The sequence below is a fragment of the Zonotrichia leucophrys genome, chromosome 17 (assembly GCF_028769735.1).
Source record: "Zonotrichia leucophrys gambelii isolate GWCS_2022_RI chromosome 17, RI_Zleu_2.0, whole genome shotgun sequence".
Classification (NCBI taxonomy): domain Eukaryota; kingdom Metazoa; phylum Chordata; class Aves; order Passeriformes; family Passerellidae; genus Zonotrichia; species Zonotrichia leucophrys.
In genome coordinates this window covers 5,157,807-5,177,743 of record NC_088186.1, presented here as the reverse complement: position 1 = coordinate 5,177,743, position 19,937 = coordinate 5,157,807, and the positions used below count along the sequence as shown (strand labels likewise).

Sequence of the window (19,937 nt, the reverse complement as noted above, 5' to 3'; positions counted from 1 at the left end):
GTTATGCAGCATACGTCCTATTGTTGTATAGGAAATATATGCCACCTCCCTCCCACATGGAAAGGAGAAGATCTATAGATATATCTCATGCTACTCCTTCTTTTTGCAGATGAGGTAATTCTCCTTCTCTGTGCTGTTTCTAGCATATGACTTTGGATTTCCCATCTATATTTTGGGAGATGCAGTCTCTTCCGAGCTGTTGAGACCTTGTGAAAACACATGAGAGCACCATGAAAAATTTGCTCAGGACATTTCATCCCCTTCATACATCAGTCAGAAAGGTCTGCTATGAAACTGGTTCACCCTTTGCAAGACAACATGGCACTACCCTTTATCCCAGAGGGATTCAGGGGTGACAGTCCCTGTCTGTGTTTGTCGGACCACACTGATTCTACAGGGGAATGGTGAAATACCTGCTGAAGCCTGAGAGGTGAGCAAGGCAACCAGCTCACACTGTAATAAAATAAATAAAAAGCAACCATCTCACACTGTAATAAAATAAATAAAAGGCAACCTGTCCACTGTAATCAGATGGACAGAGGAGAATCTGCAGATCCCAGCTGAACAGCCTGATTTCTTTATCCAAACCCTCCACCTTCCTTTGCAGGATGACTTTGGCTGTTTTGCTGGAATAGCTCTCGCAGCTCTGGCTCTCTGTGATCCCTCAGCAGCGCGGGCTGGGTCACTGTGTATCCCAAGAAATCACGTTTCACAACACAAGCCGTCAGCTCTGCAGATGGGCGTCCACGCTTCTCTGTTTTTCTCAAACATGACTCAGTTCTCTGCAGGGAACAAACCCTGTGTCTGACGCCCCATCTAGCGTTCAACACGGACAGATGCAGAGGAAAGCGGTGTCTGGAGAATTCCCAGCATTTTCAGCAGTATTAAACCACCTTTATAAAACTTATTTGACTCCAAGAGAGCCTGAAGAGAGCCCAGGTGACATGGAATCCTGCATATCCCACTGCCAGTCCCTGCCTCTGGGCTCTCTGGGTGTCCAAGTGGAAACAGCAGCAGGAAAGCCCTGGAAAATCAGCACACCCCGGGGCTTGGAGGGCAGACAGCTGGGCAAACCCAGGAATGAAAGCCCATTTCAGCCTTGGAATGGGGAGCCGAGGGTGTGAGCTGTGCCCCCCTCAAGGCTCGATGGCAGCTGACAGCCTGGATTCTGCATCATCGGCGCTTCCCGGCTGCTCGGCAGTCGGCAGCACTGGGCGCCCTGCTCAAAAACAGTCATCAAATCCTGAGCAGGTTATTTTGAATACTAAATAACGCTGCTCAGTGTTTCTCCAATGAGATTTTAAAAATAAATTGGGGAATGGCTGTAAAGTGCGTTTCACAATTTTTTTAATGGAAAAAAAGTACTGAGAAAAGAAACCCTTTTCCTTTTTTGTGTGTGGGTTTTTGGGTTTTTTTTGTGGGGTTTTTTTTGTGGTTTTTTTTTGTGTGTTTTTTTGTGTGGTTGTGGATTTGTTTTTTGGGTGTTTTTTGGGGTTTTTTTGTTTTTTGGGTTTTTTTTTTTTTGGTGGTGAGGGGATAGTGAAGTTGTCAGGACGAAAAAAATCTGCTCTGAGGACTTGCTTTTACACAGCAGCTTTCTGACACGTTCAGCGCTGCGAATTGCAGAGCCCTAAGCACTGCTACGGAAATCCTCGGGCTGTGTAATGATGTGTGTGCACGACCGCTCGCAATTAAAGCCCAAAACAAGCATCTCTGTGTTCTCCGTTAATCGCCAGCCCAATTAGCACCTTGGTTAAGATGCTGAGAAGGTTCCAGTCCTCCTCCCATCAGAGCTGGGATTGTCCTGGTGAAACTCTCACTGTGCCTATGCAGCGCTCTGTTCACAACACTTTCAGCTCTCCTGGAGCAGCGTGATAAGTCTGTTAACTCATTAACACCTCCAGCTTACAGGAGACTTGGCTTCCAGCCCCTTCAGCAGCTCCAGGCTCCCCGTTCCAGGAAGTTTTTTCTGCAGTTTCTGTTTTGGTTTCTTTTCCTGCTGAGCCAGGAAAAGGTGGCAGCTCCCACCATGAAGCTGCTGAAGGCTGCTGTGATTTTTGTTCTTGCGCCCACTCTGTCACCGGCTTTTGACCCTCTCAGCGCTTCGGTGGTTGCGGGAGGCGCTCTCATGGCTTGGCACCTCTTGTCCTCCGACTCCTGGCTCAGGTGCCGCTTCCAGGAGTGCTGCAAAAGGAACAGCACTGTGAATTTCACGGGTAAGGCAGTGGGCACGGGGGCCAAGCTGGTGTTCCTTCACAGGGTGGTGAGAGCTTCTTTTGGTGGGCTTGTGGAAGATAAGGGTCGCCACCCACAGCGGCTCTACCTAATAAATATATCTCTATATTCTACAAGGCACAATAACCTAATATTCCTTATCCCACAAGAAACAGTGTGTCTTGTTTCTCTGAGCAGTACTGGAGCATTTTCCTTGCCGATTTCTTGGTTAATATTAGCAGAAATGGGCTGTGCTGGTTTATGGCACCATCAGGGCGGCAAATGCCATTGATAGACCTCATTAATGTGTATAAATATCTAAATATCCACGAAGGTGAATCAGGCTCTTCCCGGTGCTGCCAATGACACACATTGACAAGTAGGCAACACAGCTTGGGAAAATAGTGAAACTTTACATTTTGGTAAACTCAATGAACAAAGCCTGGGACAGAAATATGTATTGTTGAGGGTGAACACCTGAAATGTAGAAATTATGGACCACAAGGACATTTTGTCGGACACTAGCAAAGACTCATTGTAAAGTCCCTGCCAGGGGAAAAAGATATTAAAAAGACTAAAATTATGGACTAATTAGCATAAGAAGCGAGAAATCAATAAGCAATAGAGAGTAGAATAGTAATTAATGGAAGAAAATTATGTAATTTAGAACTGGTGAGTAATAACGCTGTTGCTTGTTAAAACGGTGTAAATGAGTAAAAAAACTTTGTGTCTGTGTGGGGGCCGCAATTTGGCCGGCCTGGCTAGACTAAATAGCACTGCCCCGCTAGCAAAGAGCCGATATTGGTGTTTAATTTCCCGGCGGGGCCAGCAGCGGGTGACGCGCTGTGCTCCGGGATCCGGGATCCCTGCCCGGCACAAAGATGGCGGCGGCCCCTCACGGGGCGGGGCCGCGCGGGCGCGCAGGCGCGGCGGGCGCGGCGCGCGCGCTCGGGGCCGCCATGGCGCGCTCGGTGCCGCTGCTGTGGGTGCTGCTGCCGGGGCTGGCGGCGCTGGAGCCGCTCAGCGTGGGCCTGGCCATCGGCGTGGCCTCGGCGCTCACCGGCTACCTGTCGCACCCCAGGTTCTACTGCAGCTACGTGGAGTGCTGCCCCCGCGCCGAGCAGCGCCTCAACGCCACCGGTACGGCGGGGGCGGGGGGCGGCCGGGCTGCCTACCCGAGCTCGGGCCGGTCACTGGGCAGCGCGGCCCGGGGCGTGCGCGGTGACCGGCGGTGCTGAGCTGTCCCTCTCCCCGCAGCGCTGAAGGCGCAGCTGGACAACAGGCTCTTCGGGCAGCACCTGGCCAAGGACGTGGTGCTGAAGGCGGTGCTGGGCTTCAGCAACAACCCCAGCCCCAAGAAGCCGCTGATGCTGTCGCTGCACGGCTGGGCCGGCACCGGCAAGAATTACCTCAGCCAGATCCTGGCGGAGCAGGTGCACCCCGCCGGCCTGCGCAGCAAGTTCGTGCATCTCTTCCTGGCCACCCTGCACTTCCCCCACCACGACCAGGTCAAGCTGTACAAGGTGAGCAGGGCAGGAGGTGGCCCGGTTACCGCAGTGGGTGCCTGAGCCCCTGCCGGGGTGTCCTGCACATCTCCCTGGTTCCCTCTGGGAGATGCTGATAATGCCAAGGTTGTCAGTTCGATCCCTGTACCATTCATGTAAGAGTTGGACTCGATGATCCTTGTGGGTACCTTCTAACTCAGAATATTCTGATTCATATTCCTGACAGCTGGAGATATGCAGCTGGGAATTTCAAATTTGATGCTTAGGAGGGACAGAAGGGGAAGTTCATGCATAAAGTAAAAGGTCGAGAAATCAAACCCGAGATAGTTTTCATTTCCTAGCGCTACCCTCTCACTGATGCCATCTGCTGCTGATTCCCGTGCTCGCTGCAGGAGAGTTTGTCCTTCCAGCTGCATTATCCTGGCTGTCCGGGATGGAAGGCACCTTCTCCACAGCCCCCGCGGGGCCGTGTTTTGCATTTATGTCTGAAACAGTGTCGATAATGTTGAGAACACAGTGGTGTTTTGGCTGTTACAGTAGTGCTTGCAGAGCTTCAAAGCTTGCTAGTCTTTCCCCCTGATATCGAGCTGGCTGGGGTGTGCAAGAGATGGGGAGAGGGCACAGCCTGGGCAGCTGATCCCACTGGCCAAAAGGATATTCCATTCCACATGCTGTCATGCTCAGCCATAGAAATGGGGGTTGAAGAAGGAAAAAATGGGGGAGGGTTGGTTTCCAAGGTGGTTGTTGCCCTAGCTCTGGCTGGACATTGGTCTGCATGTGTTGGGTGATACCATTTTCTTGCTTTTTTCCTCTTTCATCCACCAGCCAGTGAGTGTGGGATACTGAAATTTGATAGTGTGTCCTCAGAATCTGTCATATACAAGAACTTTGCAGTACATCCAGTAAAGTCCTTGTTTTTCAGTGGCTTTCAACCTCTTGTTCCAGGAACAGCTGCAGAACTGGATTCGAGGCAATGTCAGTGCCTGTCCCTCCTCTGTCTTCATTTTTGATGAGATGGACAAAATGCATCCAGGAGTCATTGATGCCATCAAGCCCTTCTTAGACTATTATGAGGAGGTTGATGGGGTGTCTTACAGGAAAGCCATCTTCATCTTCCTCAGGTCTGTAGCAGCAATTTTTGTCACTTTGAGATACTGAATGTTTATTTATTATGATGATGATGCTTCTTAGGCACCTCATTCAAAGAAGAGCAAAAAAATGCTCTGGAGGGAAGATTGTCTGTGCAAAGACAGTGGGGAACAGTCTGAACTTGTGCCTGTGTCTGTAGTGGAGCAGGTCTGATGCTGTGCATGGCCACAGCAGTGTTCTGAGCTCATGAAGCTGGCCCAGGGCACAGGACATGAGAGTTCACATTTTGGGTTGATTGTACCAAGTACTGGACCTTGCTGGCATGGAGTTAAATATCTTCAGAGCAGCTGATCTGGTGCTGTTTGGGATTTGTGGCTTTGAGTGTTGATAGCACACCAATGTTTTGCCCGTTTCTGGATGATGTTTGCAAAGCTTCAAGGCTTTTCCCACAGCAGGCTGGGGTGGGCAGGAGGATGGGAGGGGACACAGCTGGGACAGCTGAAGTGCCCAGGAGGATATTTAATACTGTGGCATGCCATTCTCAGGGGTTTCATCTTTAAGGTGATGGTTCTTCAGCATTTGCCTGGGTGTTTGTCTGACTGTTGGGGTGGTGAGTGATTTCCTTAGTCCTCATTGGGTTTTTTTTTTTCTCCTCCTATTAAATTACCTTTATCTTGACCCACAAATCTTCAGACTTTTGTTCTTCCTATTTTCTCCTTCCATCCCACTGAGGCAGGAGGGTGTAAGTGGCTGTGTAAGTGCTTGGCTGCTGGTTGGGGTAACCCACCACACACTGATGGCTACTTAAAGAACTGGAGACTTTCCCTAAATTTTGGCTCACAGGATTCTTTTTGATGATTTGTTTGATATCAAGGAGATTAGTAATATATGTAACAGGCTGCAAAAGAAATTCTGGTTTACTTGTGTCTCTTTTTCATCTCTACATTTTTCTTTTCTGATCAGCAATGCAGGTGGTGATTTAATTAACAAAGCAGCTCTTGACTTCTGGGCAAGTGGAAAGCGCAGGGAAGATATTCAGCTGAAAGACCTGGAGCCCTTGCTCTCTATAGGAGTCTTCAACAACAAGAATAGTAAGTCACTTTGCCCCAAAAATGGGAAATTCATTCCTCAGTGGCTGAGACAAACTGCTCTGTGAATCCAGCCTGGCTTATGGATCCTGTTATATGCAGGATCAAGTTTAGAAAAAATTCTTATGATTTTCTTTTTCCCCCCAATTTGTCCAGGTGGGCTGTGGCACAGCAGCATCATTGACAGGAACCTGATTGATTACTTTGTCCCTTTCCTGCCCCTGGAGCAAAGGCACGTGAAGATGTGTGTGAGGGCTGAAATGGCAGCCCGTGGCTATGCTGTGGATGAGAAGATTGTTCAGGAGGTGGCAGATGAGATGACCTATTTCCCCAAGGAGCAGAGGATCTACTCTGATAAAGGCTGCAAGACTGTGCAGGCCAAGCTGGATATTCATGAAGACTTTGTGATGAGAGATACGAACACCAGGGCTTGATTTCCACTCTGTCTCCACAGCACTTTTGGAGCTTTTGGAAATCTGTGTATTTGCACTTACACTTTTTTACTGTTGCAGGGAGTATGGTGAAAATACCAGAGTGAGCTGTGTGGGCTTTGTAGCTTGTGTGTTTGGATGGTTCTTTTTTTTTTTTTTTTTTTCTTTTTGTTTTTTTTTTTAACTTAACATAGAATTGGGACTTAGAGACCATCTAGTGACATCCTCTGCCATGGGCAGGGACACTTTCCATGAATCAGGTCACTGATAGTCCCATCCAGCCTGTTCATCTCTGAACTGGCTGCTATCCCACTGTTGCCCCCTTTAGGTTTCTTTTAGTCTATAGAGAATTTCTAGTGTGACACACAACACTGGATACAGCCTCTCCTGCTTTATTCTTCCAGTGCTGGGATTATGAAGTATTTAATTCCTCTTTCACCATAAAAACTAGATTGGAACAAAGGAAAACAGAAGAATTTTTCTAGATAATTGTAATTTGTTCCATGTACATGGTCCTGTTCACATTCCCAGTGGAATTGAGGGATGTGTGCTGTGTTCTGAACTGTGATCATGTCTGCAGGGGTGAACTCCTTGGTGCATTGCAGTAAGAAGATGACATGGTAGAAATCTTCCTGTGCCTCAGCTGGGCACATCCTCCATCTCCTAGTACAGCAATATGGGAAGTCATTCTGAGCTCCTAGAAATGTGTTACTAAATAATAGAGAGAGAGCAGGGGAAGAGGAAGTAAGAGCTTGCCCCACTTTTTATTTGGAGAAAAATAAATTGTTAAAGTATTCTTTAAAGGGGCTAAGTAAATTTGTGACTCCAGGTCTTCCTAAACTGAGGGACCCATCTGAGAGATCTGTTACAACATACTAGGCCAGTCTTTTGTACTTAAGCAGAAAAATCAATCATGAGAATTTATTTGTTGCAGTTTGTCAGATTAATCTGTGTGGGCTCCTGGGCCTGAAATCTGAGGTCTGTAGTAGTCCTTCCCCACTGCACCTACTGGTCAAGGTGTGGATAATGCTGCTTGGAAGACACTTGAATGGAAGAAATTATTTTTAATAGTGTATTTTTATGCTAAAATGTAAACAACAGCAACAAGCCTATACCTCACTAGTTAGTTTTATAAAAGAATGCCTGTGTGAAAGGGTGAGTGATGAGTTAAGAAGCTGGGAAAGATCAATTTAACCTTCACCCAGTGGGGAGGCTGGGTTTTAAACGCTGTTGCAAGCTTTAACTCTTAGTCTCCCATGGCTTGTGTATCAAATGTTGTAGTGCAAGACAGAAGTGCCTTTCACTTTGCTGGTTGTACTGTGGTTTTAAATTGGTACAAGGGAGGGGGCTGTTTTTATGCTGCATCATCTATTCCCTCACTTGTTCTTAAACTTCCTTTAAGAGGTAATGCTAATTATGGTCTCATTACAATTATGTTAATTCAAATTACAACAGAGAGTTTAGCACTCTAAATTTAAAGTGTTGATTGCCTTTTACTGCCCCACTGGAGTTTGTCAAACGTTGGCAAACTGCTCACAGTGATGCAATCTCCAGAGCCAAACACTAGCAAGCCATTAACCTTGGGACATTGGACTGTCACTTTTCAGTGTGATGTTTTCCCTACTAACTGATTTATTCCTACTTGTATATGCTGCATCCAGTTTCAGTTACTCCAAAAAGAAAATATTTGTGCTATTTCAAAACACTAAATACTACTGTACTGCAGTTGGAATAAATCCTAAGTTACTTCTTCTCTCTTGGTTAATCATTTTCAGATATAGGAAAGTACTAGAAAGCTGCACTGTTGCACTTCCTTTGTAGGTGTGGGGCAGCTGTTGGCAGCAGCTCAGCCCTCACTGAGGGGGCAGTTGTGACTCATGAGTTGTGCTCTGAGGATGCACCAGGGAATGGCAGGGAGCTCCCTGGGAAGCCAAGCCCAGGCTCTGCTGCTCACTTGGGCTTCACCCAGCTGGGACAGCTCAGCTGCTTGTCCTCCCTGGCACCCCAGGCTCTGGGGCCAGGCCAGCAGCACTTCCCCTTTCAGTGGATTTAAACCACGGCCTCTGATTCTGTCAGCAGTGTGAGATCTCAGAATGCTCCCTGCAGAAAGATGAACTAAAGCAGCAGCTGCTTGTCCTGGACTCTGGCAAGAACAGAATTCACTCTTGGGACTGCTCAGCTCCTCTCACCTGGCCAATGGACTGTTCCTCTGGGCAGCAGACCTCTCCCAAATGCCACTTTCCTTTAAGTTTGTCTGATCCAGCATTTAATGGCATATTAAATAGAATAATGGCCTATTAAATAGAATAATGGCCAAAGTTACCCAGTCCATAGCAAGAAAGAGTGAGGACCTTAGCTCTGAAACCATACAGGGAAGGAATAGCACCAGGATCAGGAGGATCAAATCTGGCAGTGATTCCAGGCACAGCTCTGTCTTTTACCCAATGGAGCTGCTCCTGGCCAGGTCTGCAGATTAAACAGAGATTGAACAGAGGCAGTCTCCACCCTTTCTCATCATTCCTGCTCTTCAGAGGAAGCTTCCATCTACCCTGGGCAATTCAGGGCTGTGAGGAACATTGGTTAGCAATGCCTATCAAATATTGGTGCTGCACTGGCACACAAAGCAGAACCAAGATAGTTCCAGAACTATCTTAGCCACAACACAGCTTGGTTGTACTGATTCTCTTGGTAGCAGACCACAGTACAATTTATCATCATTACATCTGCTTTTTCCCATTAGTAAGTTATTTACTATAACCAGGAAGTCAAAGAAACAGATAAATACCTGAGTTCAAAACACTCATTTGCTGACAAATAGCAGGATTGATAATTTGCCTATCACACACCTTCAGAGCAAGTGGACAGTTGGAGCCTCATTGGCCCTTTTTTTTCCCCCCTTGCAGAGCAAACTCCAAAATGCTGCCACTGAAAATGTGGGTGGCTTCAAACAGAGCCTGCAGTGTTCAGGCAGTGGTACCACAGTGGGAGGAGGAGGAGGAGGTGAGCAGCAGGGATTTAACTGGTCCCAACAAGTTCATCCCTATTGAGCACACATGCAGCTAGGAAGTCTGCCTCTACAAAAGCCACGTGGCTGTAATTATTATAAACAGTCCAGAAGTGCAGTTTCCATTCCAAGCTTGATTTGTTTCACCAGATAGCAGAGTCTCACCTCCTATCTCTGCCCTTTGAACTGCAGAAGCAGATCCTGTACTCAAGCACAGCTGGAACAGCCAGGAATGCAGGGTGCTCTTCCTCAACATGGAATACATTTGTGCAAACTCAGTATCAAATCACTGAATGCAAAGAACACCAGAAGGTGGCTAAGAAATACATTTCTGATGAGAAAAGTTTATTTTGAACAGCAACTGGAATGTAAAAAGCCTCTGCAGCGCTCACATTCAGAAACAAGTCTGACACCCCTCACAGTAACTTCAGTAAACACATTTTATGGGTTATTATTTTTTCAAATGCCTTTAGATCTGCCTCCATCCCTGCCTCAAAGGCACACAGTATGGTGAGAAGATGAAAAAGAGAAACCCCTGCAAGCTGACCCCTGAATTTAACGTGTAAGTGAAGAAGAGAAATCCCTTTTCAATTTCCATGGTGTAAAATTTAATGTGGACACATTTCCCATGACAGTGCAGCTTTTCCAAGAAGCTGACTCACCACTCCCAGAGCACAGCTCTCCCTCCTGAGATCACTCCTGGGAGAGCCTGCAACATAAAGACTGACCTAAAATAGGAACTAAGTACACCACTGTGGCATTTATGGACTTTAACTCACTTCCTTGTGATATTAACTCTGCTCTCTGAGCACTATTCACAACAAAGTGGTTTATATTCTTGGTTTGACACACAGGAGACTAAATTAGACATCAGTTATGAAAAAGACAATGGCACTGGTATGCCCAGATTTTTAAATTCCAGAATCCCCCCTTATCTTTACTGGGCCCAAGCTGTTGAAGGCAGAAAGACACATGTTCTATTTTTAATGCATATTCCCACACAAGACCAATGAAGGCTTTCAGAGACACAGGAACTTTGATTAAAATTCTCCATATTGTCTAGAGATCATCCACATCAGAGCAAAATCAAATTAAAATTAGGTTATAGTCTCAGTCCTTCTATACCTGTCAGGAATCTGCTGATGGTTCTGATGATCACCACATGATTCAAGAGTCTTGAGCCCTGCCAGATCCAGGAATTCCCAGAGCAGTTCCTTCTTACCTTCACAGCACAGGGCTGAAGCACTCAGGAGCTGTGATGGTGACAAAAATGCAGAGGCACTGCTGCTTATTTACACACCAGTTAAAAAATAGTGTTCCTTTCTTTAAAAAGTACTTAAAAATGAAATGTCTCAGGTCCCCCACTTTGTGATTAAGTTAAATTTGCTTCTTTGCAGGTTGGAGCAATAAAGCATTAGAAGTCATAATAATAATCCAGCTTTGCATCCACAGTTTTACATCCTTTATCTGAATAGATTCTCTCCTCTCTGGGGAAGTAGGTCATTTCTTCAGCTATCCTGCTCACAATGTCTTCATCCACAGCATAGCCACGAGACTCAATCTCAACCCTGACACACATTTTCACATGTTTGTACTCCAGAGGCAGGAAAGGAATGAAGTAGTCAATGAGGTTTCTGTCAATCAAGGTGCTGTGCCAAAATCCACCTGCAAAGGGAAAGAGGTTTGTTAGTATTTCTCTAGTTAAACACTACCATGGGGTCAATGGGAGCAAGGGGCAGATCACAGCTAAGAATTCTCCCAGGGTTTTAGGTACTATAATACACAGGCCCCCTCTCATGTTACTGTGTGCATAAAATTTTGGATAGACACAAAAATGTGCTCCTTTAGGCTGAATGAATGAATTTTGACTGTGCTTGAGCCTTGCTCTCCAGGTGCTGGTCTCATACCTTTCCCTCTCTCACATACAGAGGGACAGATTTTCTCTCTCTTATCAGCTCTCCCAGACCAGATTTCTTATTCCTTTTTTTTTGGAGCTTGTATCTAAACTTTTGAAGAAGTACAGTGAGTTTGCTCCCAATGCTAAATTCAGAGCATAATTATGTTAAAACCTCTTTTCATCACAAGCTTTGTGTGAGGAAACCTGTGAAGCACTTCCCCCAAAACGTGCAGCAAACAGGCTGGTGGCCAAGGTGCACAATGAGCTCCTGAATCTTCACCCATCCTGGGAGCCAACTGCAGGCCCCAAAACTGCATTTTTGCTCCTCACAAGCCAATACCTGGAGGCCACATCAAGAAGAAACCATAGCTTGTAAAAATGCATCTAAATGCAGTCCATCCCTTTTGTGTAACTTTCAGCACCTCAAAAGCAATCCCAGCTTTACTCACTATTTTTGTTGTTGAAGACAGACACAGAGAGTGCATTTTGGATATCTGTGAGCTGGATGTCTTCCCTTGTCCTCCCATTTCTCCAGAAATCTAGTGCTACCTCTGTTATCTTTTCAGCTCCTGCATTGCTACGTAAAGAGAAAACAGAGATTGCAGCTGGGGGTAGTTTTAAAAGTTTAATTTGTGAAGTAAAAAGACAGAACAGCCACCCTGAGAAGCCACTGTTTACCTGAGGAAGATGAAGATGGCTTGTCTGTAGGACACCCCATCCAGCAGCTCATAGTAATCCAGGAAGGGCTTGATGGAGTCAATGAGCCCTGCATGCATTTTATCCATTTCATCAAATATGAAGAGTGAGCGGGGACAGACGCTCACATTTCCCCGAATCCACGACTGCAGCTGGTCCTGAGAGCCATAAAAGTGAAAGTTTGTGTTGAAAAGACAGAAAAAAATAGCATTTTCTGTTTATGGAACCTTGTCCTGAAGGAGTAGTTTCAGTGGTGTCACTTTAATAGCTTTGGCTTCCTGACTAAAACATGGTTACAAGCTGTAAATGAAACCTCAACAAAATCTTGTGCTGGTTCTGAAAAATTTTAAGATACCAAGAGACAGGATAGGAGAAGCAGAAATTCTCCTAGATCTTCATATGAAAAGCAAAAATGAAAGCGCATAGTAGGACAAAAAATGGGTTCCACTAAGGAACAGCCACACAAAGCCAAGCTCTGACAAGTCAGATGATGACTTTTGGCAGCACTGTGGTCTAAACAACCTTAATATAAGCAATATTAAATTTGCTACCCAGCAGCAGTGAGAAAATGCACCTGCCATCACTGGCAGAAGGAGAAACAAAATTAAACTGTGTTTTAATCAATCAGAAGTTAAATGAAGATAATTACAAGTCCTTCTTAAAACACTGTTGCCCAGAAAGGCCAATGCTTTATTGCACTGAAAGAGTCTCTGCCTTAAACATTGCATTTTCACCTTGAGTATTACATTCAAGATCAATAATGCATTAACTGGGGGGAAAAGGGTTGGTGTGCTGGTGGATGAATGAGAAATAACTGTTCTGACTATTTTCAGTGATTCATCACTTTTTAATTTATTCTGCTCAGTCCCTGAACTGCAGGTGTATTGGGGATAAGCAGCAATACTTCCTCCTACTGCCTCAGGCAGCAAATTTCCCCAGTGTATTCACCTCACAACAAATGCAGAAAAACATCATTATATTTCAAAATGGCTCAGTTAAAAGAAGGGGGAAATAAGTTATAAAAGAAAAAATGTCTATTTCCTCCATTTGGAATTTAGGTTTGTGTACCATCCTGTTACTATTTTTAACACATACAAACTGAATATCAACATGCAGTACTACAAGACAGTGGTACTCATTCAAACTGTGCAGTGAACAAAGTCAGAACAAAAAAACACAAAACACATCTGAGCTACTGCTCCATGGTATCTCCCTGCCTACAGAACTGACAATTCCAAGTACATTTACCTGTACCTTTCTGACAGCAGAGTATTTTGTGATTTTGCTTTACAGCTTGGAAATGGATCCATAGAAAATTAAATAACCTGCTCAGTGTGCAGTAGAATAGACAATGATGGCTCAGAGAGCCAGTGTGAGCTTGCCTAACAAACCTGGGGGTCACTGGGTTGTTTCCCAGAGTCATGAACATTTGGGTTTTTTTGCAGTGCCCACCAACACATCACCTAACTAGGAATCACGTTTATCCTTAAGTCAGTCCCAACTCTAAGCAAAGTGCAGAATGAAAATTAAACCATATCACTCTTCCCTAAAGAGAGGCTCAAAACACATGCAAAAAACTTTACATTCATGGGAAAAGCAATCCTGAAGGATGTTAGTACAGTTCTGTACAGAAGATTGCATCCTGATGGATGTTAGTTACACAGTTCTGTACAGAAGATCACAAAACTGGCACAGTATACATGTTACTATATAAAATAACATCAAGGTCTGATGTATTGATCATGCTGTGACATTTATAATTCATTGCAGCACAGCTCATTCTTACCTTGTAGAGATTGATGCTGTGAGCGTGAGGAAAGTGTAAAGTTGCCACGAACTGATGGACATATTTACTCTGCAGACCTTTTTTATAAATGCTTTCAGCGACGATCTTACTGACAAAGTTTTTGCCTGTTCCAGTCCACCCGTGCAAGGAAAGCGCCAGAGGCTTTTTGGCGTTGGTATTGTTCAAGAAACCCCTCACGGCTTTTACAACCACCTTGCTCACCAAGTGCTGGCCGAAGAGCTTCTTGTCCAAATTCTGCTGCAGAGCTGCATGGAGAGACCACAGTGTGAGCGGCGGGGAGCGGGCTCACCCGGCCCGCGGAGGCGGCCGCCAGCCCCGGGCAGGGGCCAAAGGGCCGGGCTGGAGCGGCGGCCCACGGGAAGGCCCCGCGGGCTGTGCCCGGCTCCCGGCGCTGCCCCGGCGCTCTCCCCGCCACCTCCCCTCAGCCCCTCCCGGTCCCGCACCGGCGGCGGCGCGCGGCTCGTGCCGCTGCAGGCAGCACTCCCTGAAGTAGCAGTAGAGCCGCGGGTAGGAGATGAAGCCGGTGAGGGCCGAGGCGGCGGCGCCCGCGATGGCGAGTCCCACGCTGATGGGCTCCACGGCACCGGCCGGCGTGAGGAGCGGCAGCAGCACCAGCGCTAGGGCCGCCCGCAGCGCGCCCCGCCGCAGCTTCATTGCCCGCCCGGCCCCGCCGCCCGGCAGCCGCTTCCGCCCCTCGGCGCCGCTTCCGCCGCCGCCATAGCGGGTGCGGAGAGAGGCGGGGCCGGCGCTGAGGGGCGGCCGCCATGTTGGGGCGGGAACGGGCGCGGCCAGCGCTGAGGGGCTGAGGTGCCGCCGCCATGTTGGGGGGGGGGGCACACCCGCCGCGGCTGGGAGCGCGGTGCAGTTATTAAATATTACATTCTGTGGCCAGGTGTTAGAATAGAGGGCAGTGCAGTTATTAAATATTACATTCTGTAGCCGGGTGTTTGAATAGAGGGATCCAAGAATCGTCATTGTTAGAAGAGACCTTTAACACCATCATGTCCAACCATCCGTACAGCACTGCCACTGTAACCCCTAAACCACTAAAACCCACACCACTCAGTGCCACATCTTGATGGCCCCAGGGACAGTGCTCCACCACCTCCCTGCGTAGCCTAATCCAAAGCCTGACCACCCAAACAGTGAAAAATTTTGTTTCTAATATCGAATCCAAATCAAATCTTCCCTGTCTCAGCTTAAAGCTACCTGTTCAAAGGATCTCCCACTGATGTGCACAGGGGAAAACTCATCCCTAGCCTGGCATGGAAATTCTTCCCCTTTTCTGAGAAAAAGTGAAATCTGAGGTTGTATCTTCCCACCCTGGAGTTGTCACTTTTGAGCGATGGGACAATCTGGCCATCAGCACCACCAAAACCCACAAACCAGGAAAAATGCATCAGCATGAATTCCATAAAAAAAAATGCTACAATAACTTAAAAAAACACTTTTACTATTTTCAAGTTACAAATTTTCACTACAAGTACCCACACTGCACTTCTGGGGAAGACATGTGGACAAGAACACAAGCTCCCAAGAGCTTTACATTTCAAAGCAAACAACATTGCTTCTTTTAAAGGTTCTCTTTTAGTATTAAGATGGTGAAAAGAAAAATCTATAAAAGCCACTTTGTTTCCTCACTAAAAATTGCCAACCACGAAAGCTCATTTTCCATTAAAAAACTTCATTTATAAGAACATAATTATATACAAAGTTACACCAACCAAAGAGTTCACAATCACCTGCAAACTGATTCACTACAAGATCACACAGGAAGAGCTTCATCAGCATCTGAAGGTAGTGACTCTTGCCAACATCCATCGCAGGTCCCTGACACAAAATCCTTTATTGGTGGAAAATAGGAACAACTCCAGAGGCTTCACGTTCATCAGTATCGCCTGTTCATCTTCTTGAACTTCTCATAGTGATAATCATCTGTGGCTTTTTCATTGAGGGGACGTTTGCGATTTGGAGGAGACCCTTCAAAAGAAAGCGAAGACAATTTTATATCCCTGTCCTTTCACAGGAGACATTTCCTGAACTCTGCCACCTCCCTTAGACAGTCCCTCACACCCTTTTTTTGCCTTACACCCTTTGCTATTCCACCAAACCTTTGTCAGAGAGCTCTGGTAACACTTCAGTTGTGACCTTCACCACTCCACCCCTGAGCTGGAGGATGGATGTCTGTCTCTACAGGCATCATCCAGAGTTCAGGTGTGATCTAGAGGTGCAACAGCCAGCTCTGATGGACTGGGATTGCTCCAGTCCCACTACCTCAGGGCACTCAGAGAAGAAGAGGAAAGCAGAGCCAGATTGTTCTCTGTACAAGACCCCTGAAGAGTTGCAGAGTCTCCCTAAGTATGGAACTTATGCACAGGCTCTCTGAAGACCCCTGAAGAGTTTCAGTGTCTCCCTACAACCATTCAGGTGTGGAACTTACTCTCAGGCTCCGGCCTCTCCGTGTCCCCCACCCTCAGCGGGCGCGGCTTTGGCTCCTCCTTGTTCCTTCGCACTGGAGCATTCAGCTCCTCATGATAAACTGCAGGAAAGAAAACATCAGGTAAATAATATTATCTGGAGCACTCTTATCCACAAGGATACATTTCTATGGCCTCTGTTGTAAGTCATCTTCACCAGAAAGAACAGAAACTCAGAACCACCCTTCTTGGAATTGGTTTCTATGGTTAACTTGGCAAGATGGGGCAGAGCAAATTTCAACAGCACTATTTCAAGTGGCCCAAACAATCTTTGCTTCCATCAGAACACACCAACCTGATTCCCATCACCCCTGTAAGCATGGAAGGACACAGCAAGCTGCCTTTCCTTTAGGTGTCTGCAGCATCAGTGCATCACACAGAAATGAATTCCCATCTCCTGTCCAATAAGGTCTGTATTTGCTTGGCCACCCTGTCAGCTCTGGCAGCCTGCAAAACTGCAGTCTCTCCATCACACACCAGCATTTCCAGCACACAAGGCACAGCTTAAAGAAAACATCTTGAAATTTATGAGGCAGTGTCAGCTGGGAGTTCAGAAAGCCCAGCCATGAGAAATACATCCCTCTCCTTGCTGATGAGCAAAAGGAAAAAACCAGGCCAGACAGGGTCTGAGTATCTCAGGAAAAGCAATCCTGACACACTGATACATGGATACATAATTTCTCTGTCACAACTGGGTCAGGAGGGACACTCAAGACTTACATCTGTTGTGCTGGACATAATTAACAGCCATGTTGGTGGGAACAAAGGAAGTTTCACTGTCTTTCTTTTTGTTCTGCTGCTCTGCCAGCAGCTTGGCCTTGGCCTCTTCAGTTGAGATGATGTTTTTTATTTTTGCACTAGAAGAAAAAAACCCAACAAACTCATAGTTAGAAAGGGTAGCAGGCCCAGAAGTGCTATGTGCATGGAATTTGAGGACAGCAATAGCACTGCTGTGGCTCTGATGCAGTTTTTGAGAGAGTGCCACAGAAACAGACACTTTGTTTCAAAGGCAAAATGGAAGCTCCTATCTTGGTGCATGGCTTCAGTGCAGTGCTGGGCTCAGGTCACAGAAGAGCCTTTTCCCAGAAGTCCCAGGATGGAGCTGCACAGAGCCCTGGGGCTGTGCAGGATCCATCCAGAACAAGGCTCCATCCCACCCACCCCAAACTGGGGATGTGCAATCCAGGCACAGTGCTGCTCTGCCCTGCCAGCCAACAGCTGCTCATCCTGGCAGCCCTGGCCAGCAGCCACAGATGTGTGACACACTTACTCAATCCCCAGGTCCACTTCAGGAATGCCACTCAGCATCTGGTTGGACAACATCTCCTCAGTCTTCTTGGCAGAGGAGACACGGATGTTCTCTGGCAGCTCGTACAGGGAGTCCTCAGCATTCTTCAGCTTCACCTTCTGCTCCTCGTTCTCCACAATTCCCTTTCTCTTCTTCAGCTCAGTCTCAATGTACTTCATCCTAAACAGCAGCACACAAGAGATAGGGCATTTAATTCTGTTCCTGTACTCTGCTCCAGCACTGCTGCATCCCTGTCCTGACAGCTGGGAGAGAGGAAAGAATCGTCTCTCCAAAAGCTCTCAGCTAATGTTAGCAGCAAGAATTAATTGTTCAAGAAATGATCAGATCTTCCTTAAATAATCAGACCTCCTTAAGGTCCTTAACAGCCAGCAGGGAAGGATTCCACTGAGATTTAGTGCCAAGCTGGCTGGTTGGCATCTCCTAGCTCTGCCCATGGAAAAGCCTTCTCAACTCCAGGAGGCAGGAAGTGAAAGGGCAAAGGAAACTTGTCCTGGGAAGATGTCCTGGGACTACTCAGAATCCACAACATAAAAAAATAAAAGGTGAGGGGCCACCCAGCCTGATTCAGCACCAGAGACACAGCACAGCACGACTCACATGTCAGCATCTTCATCCCGCCTGTTGGTTTCTGCTGAGAAGGAAGTTCCCAAGTTCAGATCTTCCTCTTCATTAATCCTAAGTGGAAACCACAATGTTTACAGGTTTTTGGTGGGTTTTTTTTTGTTGGCTGTTTGGTTTTTTTGGCAGAAGTGTGTGTGGTGGGTTTTTAAAAAATAATTTAACAAGTTAGAGCAAAAGTAACTGGTCAGACTGCATTATATGAAACTTTAAAGTGACACAACCTCTGGTTAATTAATTACCAGTTGCCATTAAATACTCATATTGGGAGAGATTTTCAGAGCTCACATGCACTCACCTGTCCTTGCCTCTTTCTTTCAGCTTCTTCATGTCCACCATTCCCCCAGATTTTATCTTAAATGGGTCATCCTGTAAAACAAGAAATAACAAAAACCCCTGAAGCTTCCCTCTAGTTTAATGCTAGTCTTCAAAATCTGGATAAAACCACAGGAAACACTTAGGACTTGAGCTGTGACACCAGTCCTGCCCCAGGTTGCACTCACACAGTGTTCTCACACCATCACATCTGAGGCCCGAGGGGATGGAGCTGTCCAGCACTTACCACAAGCGTGGCTTCTTCTTGCAGCTTCTCTCCCACCAGCAGAGCCACAGCACTGGTCAGGCAGATAAAGAAAGAAGATAAAATTCAGCAGAAGGAAACACAATACTGCATTGCTTTATCTCTCTCTAAGTCTCCCTGTCTTTTCCATCCTTAGGCTTTAACAGAGAAGCTCCTCTGTGATGAACATAATTTTGGCAGTGTCTGACATAATGGTACTGGAAGGAGGCAGATGACAAGAGAGAAATTGGCTGTCACATCACATCCCTGCACAAAACACAATTTCCCCTCCCCAGTGCCACATCCCTTACCTCACCCCATTGGGCCGCTTTCTGAGGCTCTGAACTTCTTTGGCTTCCTCAAGTTTTAACCTAAAGGAAAAAACACATTTGACTTAGTACTTGATGCTTTGGTTTTAATTAGTTCATTTTATTTTCTGCAGTTAACACAGAATTTTCTATTCAATTTTGCCCTAAACCTCTGCACATCAGCATCCACTTTTTGGGTTTCAAGTTAAATAGGTATTTTCTATTTATTTAAGCAATCCCACGCATTTGAGGTATCAAAAAAATCTAAAAACAAGAGACTTGGTGGATTTGTTCATTTCTGATGCCTTAGAAAGGCAGCACCAAACACTGAAAGGCTTGAAGAAGAAGCCAGTTTGGGAAGGAAGAGCTAAAATACATCCAGGCATGAGTGACTCTGAAGAAAGTTGATGCCGAATTGAAATCTCAAGAGTTTCTCCCTAAACTGAGAGAAATCCGCGACTTCTGGGGTCACGCAAGGCTGTGACGCACGCTGTGACGTCACGCCACAACACCGCGGTTCAACATAGCACTGTGACGTGACGTCACCGCCCCCAGCCCAGCCGTAGCTGACGATATGTCACGACACGATGTCGTGACACCCGGACACCGCATTGCTGGGCTACAGCAGACCTGGGTTCCGTCCTGCCCCTCGACCGCCGCAGGGCCGGGCGCGGTTTCGGTTCCCGCTGGGCCCGGCCCGGTTCCCCGCCGGCGCCCGACCCACCTGACCTCCTCGGCGAGCTGCTCGTCCTCCTCTTCCTCGTCCTCGTCCTCCCTGCGCCGCCGGAAGGATTTCTGGCCCGGCATCGCTGCGGCTGCCGCGCCACAGCTGCCACACGGCCGCGTCTCCGCCGCTGCTGCGCCGCGATGACGCCACAGCCCCGCGACGAGGCCGGGCGGCACCGCCCCTGTGCCCGCACCTCGGCCGGGCAGGA

At 47.0% G+C, this 19,937-nt stretch overlaps 3 protein-coding genes across 5 annotated transcripts; 1 reads left to right on the top strand and 2 right to left on the bottom strand.

Annotated features, from left to right (window-relative positions):
• The first annotated feature begins 1,823 nt into the window (after window positions 1–1,823).
• LOC135454929 (torsin-1B-like) lies at window positions 1,824–6,463 on the top strand. 3 transcript variants are annotated; one of them, XM_064727606.1, is made up of 6 exons: window positions 1,935–2,085; window positions 3,218–3,354; window positions 3,472–3,737; window positions 4,665–4,840; window positions 5,772–5,899; window positions 6,053–6,463. In XM_064727606.1, the coding sequence occupies exons 1-6, from the start codon at window positions 2,030–2,032 to the stop codon at window positions 6,328–6,330; spliced, it is 1,041 nt and encodes a 346-aa protein (XP_064583676.1). In that variant the 5' UTR covers window positions 1,935–2,029; the 3' UTR covers window positions 6,331–6,463. The 3 variants fall into 3 exon arrangements, with proteins under 3 accessions (XP_064583675.1, XP_064583676.1, XP_064583674.1); XM_064727605.1 differs by lacking the exon at window positions 3,218–3,354 and having other exon boundaries at window positions 1,824–2,216; XM_064727604.1 differs by lacking the exon at window positions 1,935–2,085 and having other exon boundaries at window positions 3,157–3,354.
• A 3,192-nt stretch (window positions 6,464–9,655) lies between these two features.
• On the bottom strand, window positions 9,656–14,430 carry LOC135454928 (torsin-1A-like). The gene is made up of 5 exons (XM_064727603.1): window positions 14,175–14,430; window positions 13,711–13,976; window positions 11,907–12,082; window positions 11,678–11,805; window positions 9,656–10,996 (listed from the first exon to the last, which is right to left on the bottom strand). The coding sequence occupies exons 1-5, from the start codon at window positions 14,383–14,385 to the stop codon at window positions 10,746–10,748; spliced, it is 1,032 nt and encodes a 343-aa protein (XP_064583673.1). The 5' UTR covers window positions 14,386–14,430; the 3' UTR covers window positions 9,656–10,745.
• A 965-nt stretch (window positions 14,431–15,395) lies between these two features.
• C17H9orf78 (chromosome 17 C9orf78 homolog) lies at window positions 15,396–19,858 on the bottom strand. The gene is made up of 9 exons (XM_064728105.1): window positions 19,727–19,858; window positions 19,006–19,065; window positions 18,698–18,749; window positions 18,434–18,504; window positions 18,115–18,192; window positions 17,479–17,676; window positions 16,929–17,065; window positions 16,172–16,270; window positions 15,396–15,711 (listed from the first exon to the last, which is right to left on the bottom strand). The coding sequence occupies exons 1-9, from the start codon at window positions 19,807–19,809 to the stop codon at window positions 15,620–15,622; spliced, it is 870 nt and encodes a 289-aa protein (XP_064584175.1). The 5' UTR covers window positions 19,810–19,858; the 3' UTR covers window positions 15,396–15,619.
• Between the last annotated feature and the right edge of the window lie 79 nt (window positions 19,859–19,937).

What these genes read in the sequence shown, in the direction of transcription:
- C17H9orf78 (XM_064728105.1), bottom strand. Translation starts at nt 19,809, where the DNA reads ATGCCGGGCCAGAAATCCTTCCGGCGGCGCAGGGAGGACGAGGACGAG. An exon ending in AAGCGGCCCAATGGGGTGAG is followed by an intron (nt 18,750 to 19,005) that starts GTAAGGGATGTG and finishes CTGCCTGACCAG; the next exon opens with TGCTGTGGCTCTGCTGGTGG. An exon ending in AAAGAAAGAGGCAAGGACAG is followed by an intron (nt 18,193 to 18,433) that starts GTGAGTGCATGT and finishes GTTTCCACTTAG; the next exon opens with GATTAATGAAGAGGAAGATC.
- LOC135454929 (XM_064727606.1), top strand. Translation starts at nt 2,030, where the DNA reads ATGAAGCTGCTGAAGGCTGCTGTGATTTTTGTTCTTGCGCCCACTCTG. An exon ending in ACCAGGTCAAGCTGTACAAG is followed by an intron (nt 3,738 to 4,664) that starts GTGAGCAGGGCA and finishes CTCTTGTTCCAG; the next exon opens with GAACAGCTGCAGAACTGGAT. An exon ending in GCCATCTTCATCTTCCTCAG is followed by an intron (nt 4,841 to 5,771) that starts GTCTGTAGCAGC and finishes TTTTCTGATCAG; the next exon opens with CAATGCAGGTGGTGATTTAA.
- LOC135454928 (XM_064727603.1), bottom strand. Translation starts at nt 14,385, where the DNA reads ATGAAGCTGCGGCGGGGCGCGCTGCGGGCGGCCCTAGCGCTGGTGCTG. An exon ending in GCCATCTTCATCTTCCTCAG is followed by an intron (nt 11,806 to 11,906) that starts GTAAACAGTGGC and finishes CTCTTTACGTAG; the next exon opens with CAATGCAGGAGCTGAAAAGA. An exon ending in TGTCTTCAACAACAAAAATA is followed by an intron (nt 10,997 to 11,677) that starts GTGAGTAAAGCT and finishes TTCCCTTTGCAG; the next exon opens with GTGGATTTTGGCACAGCACC.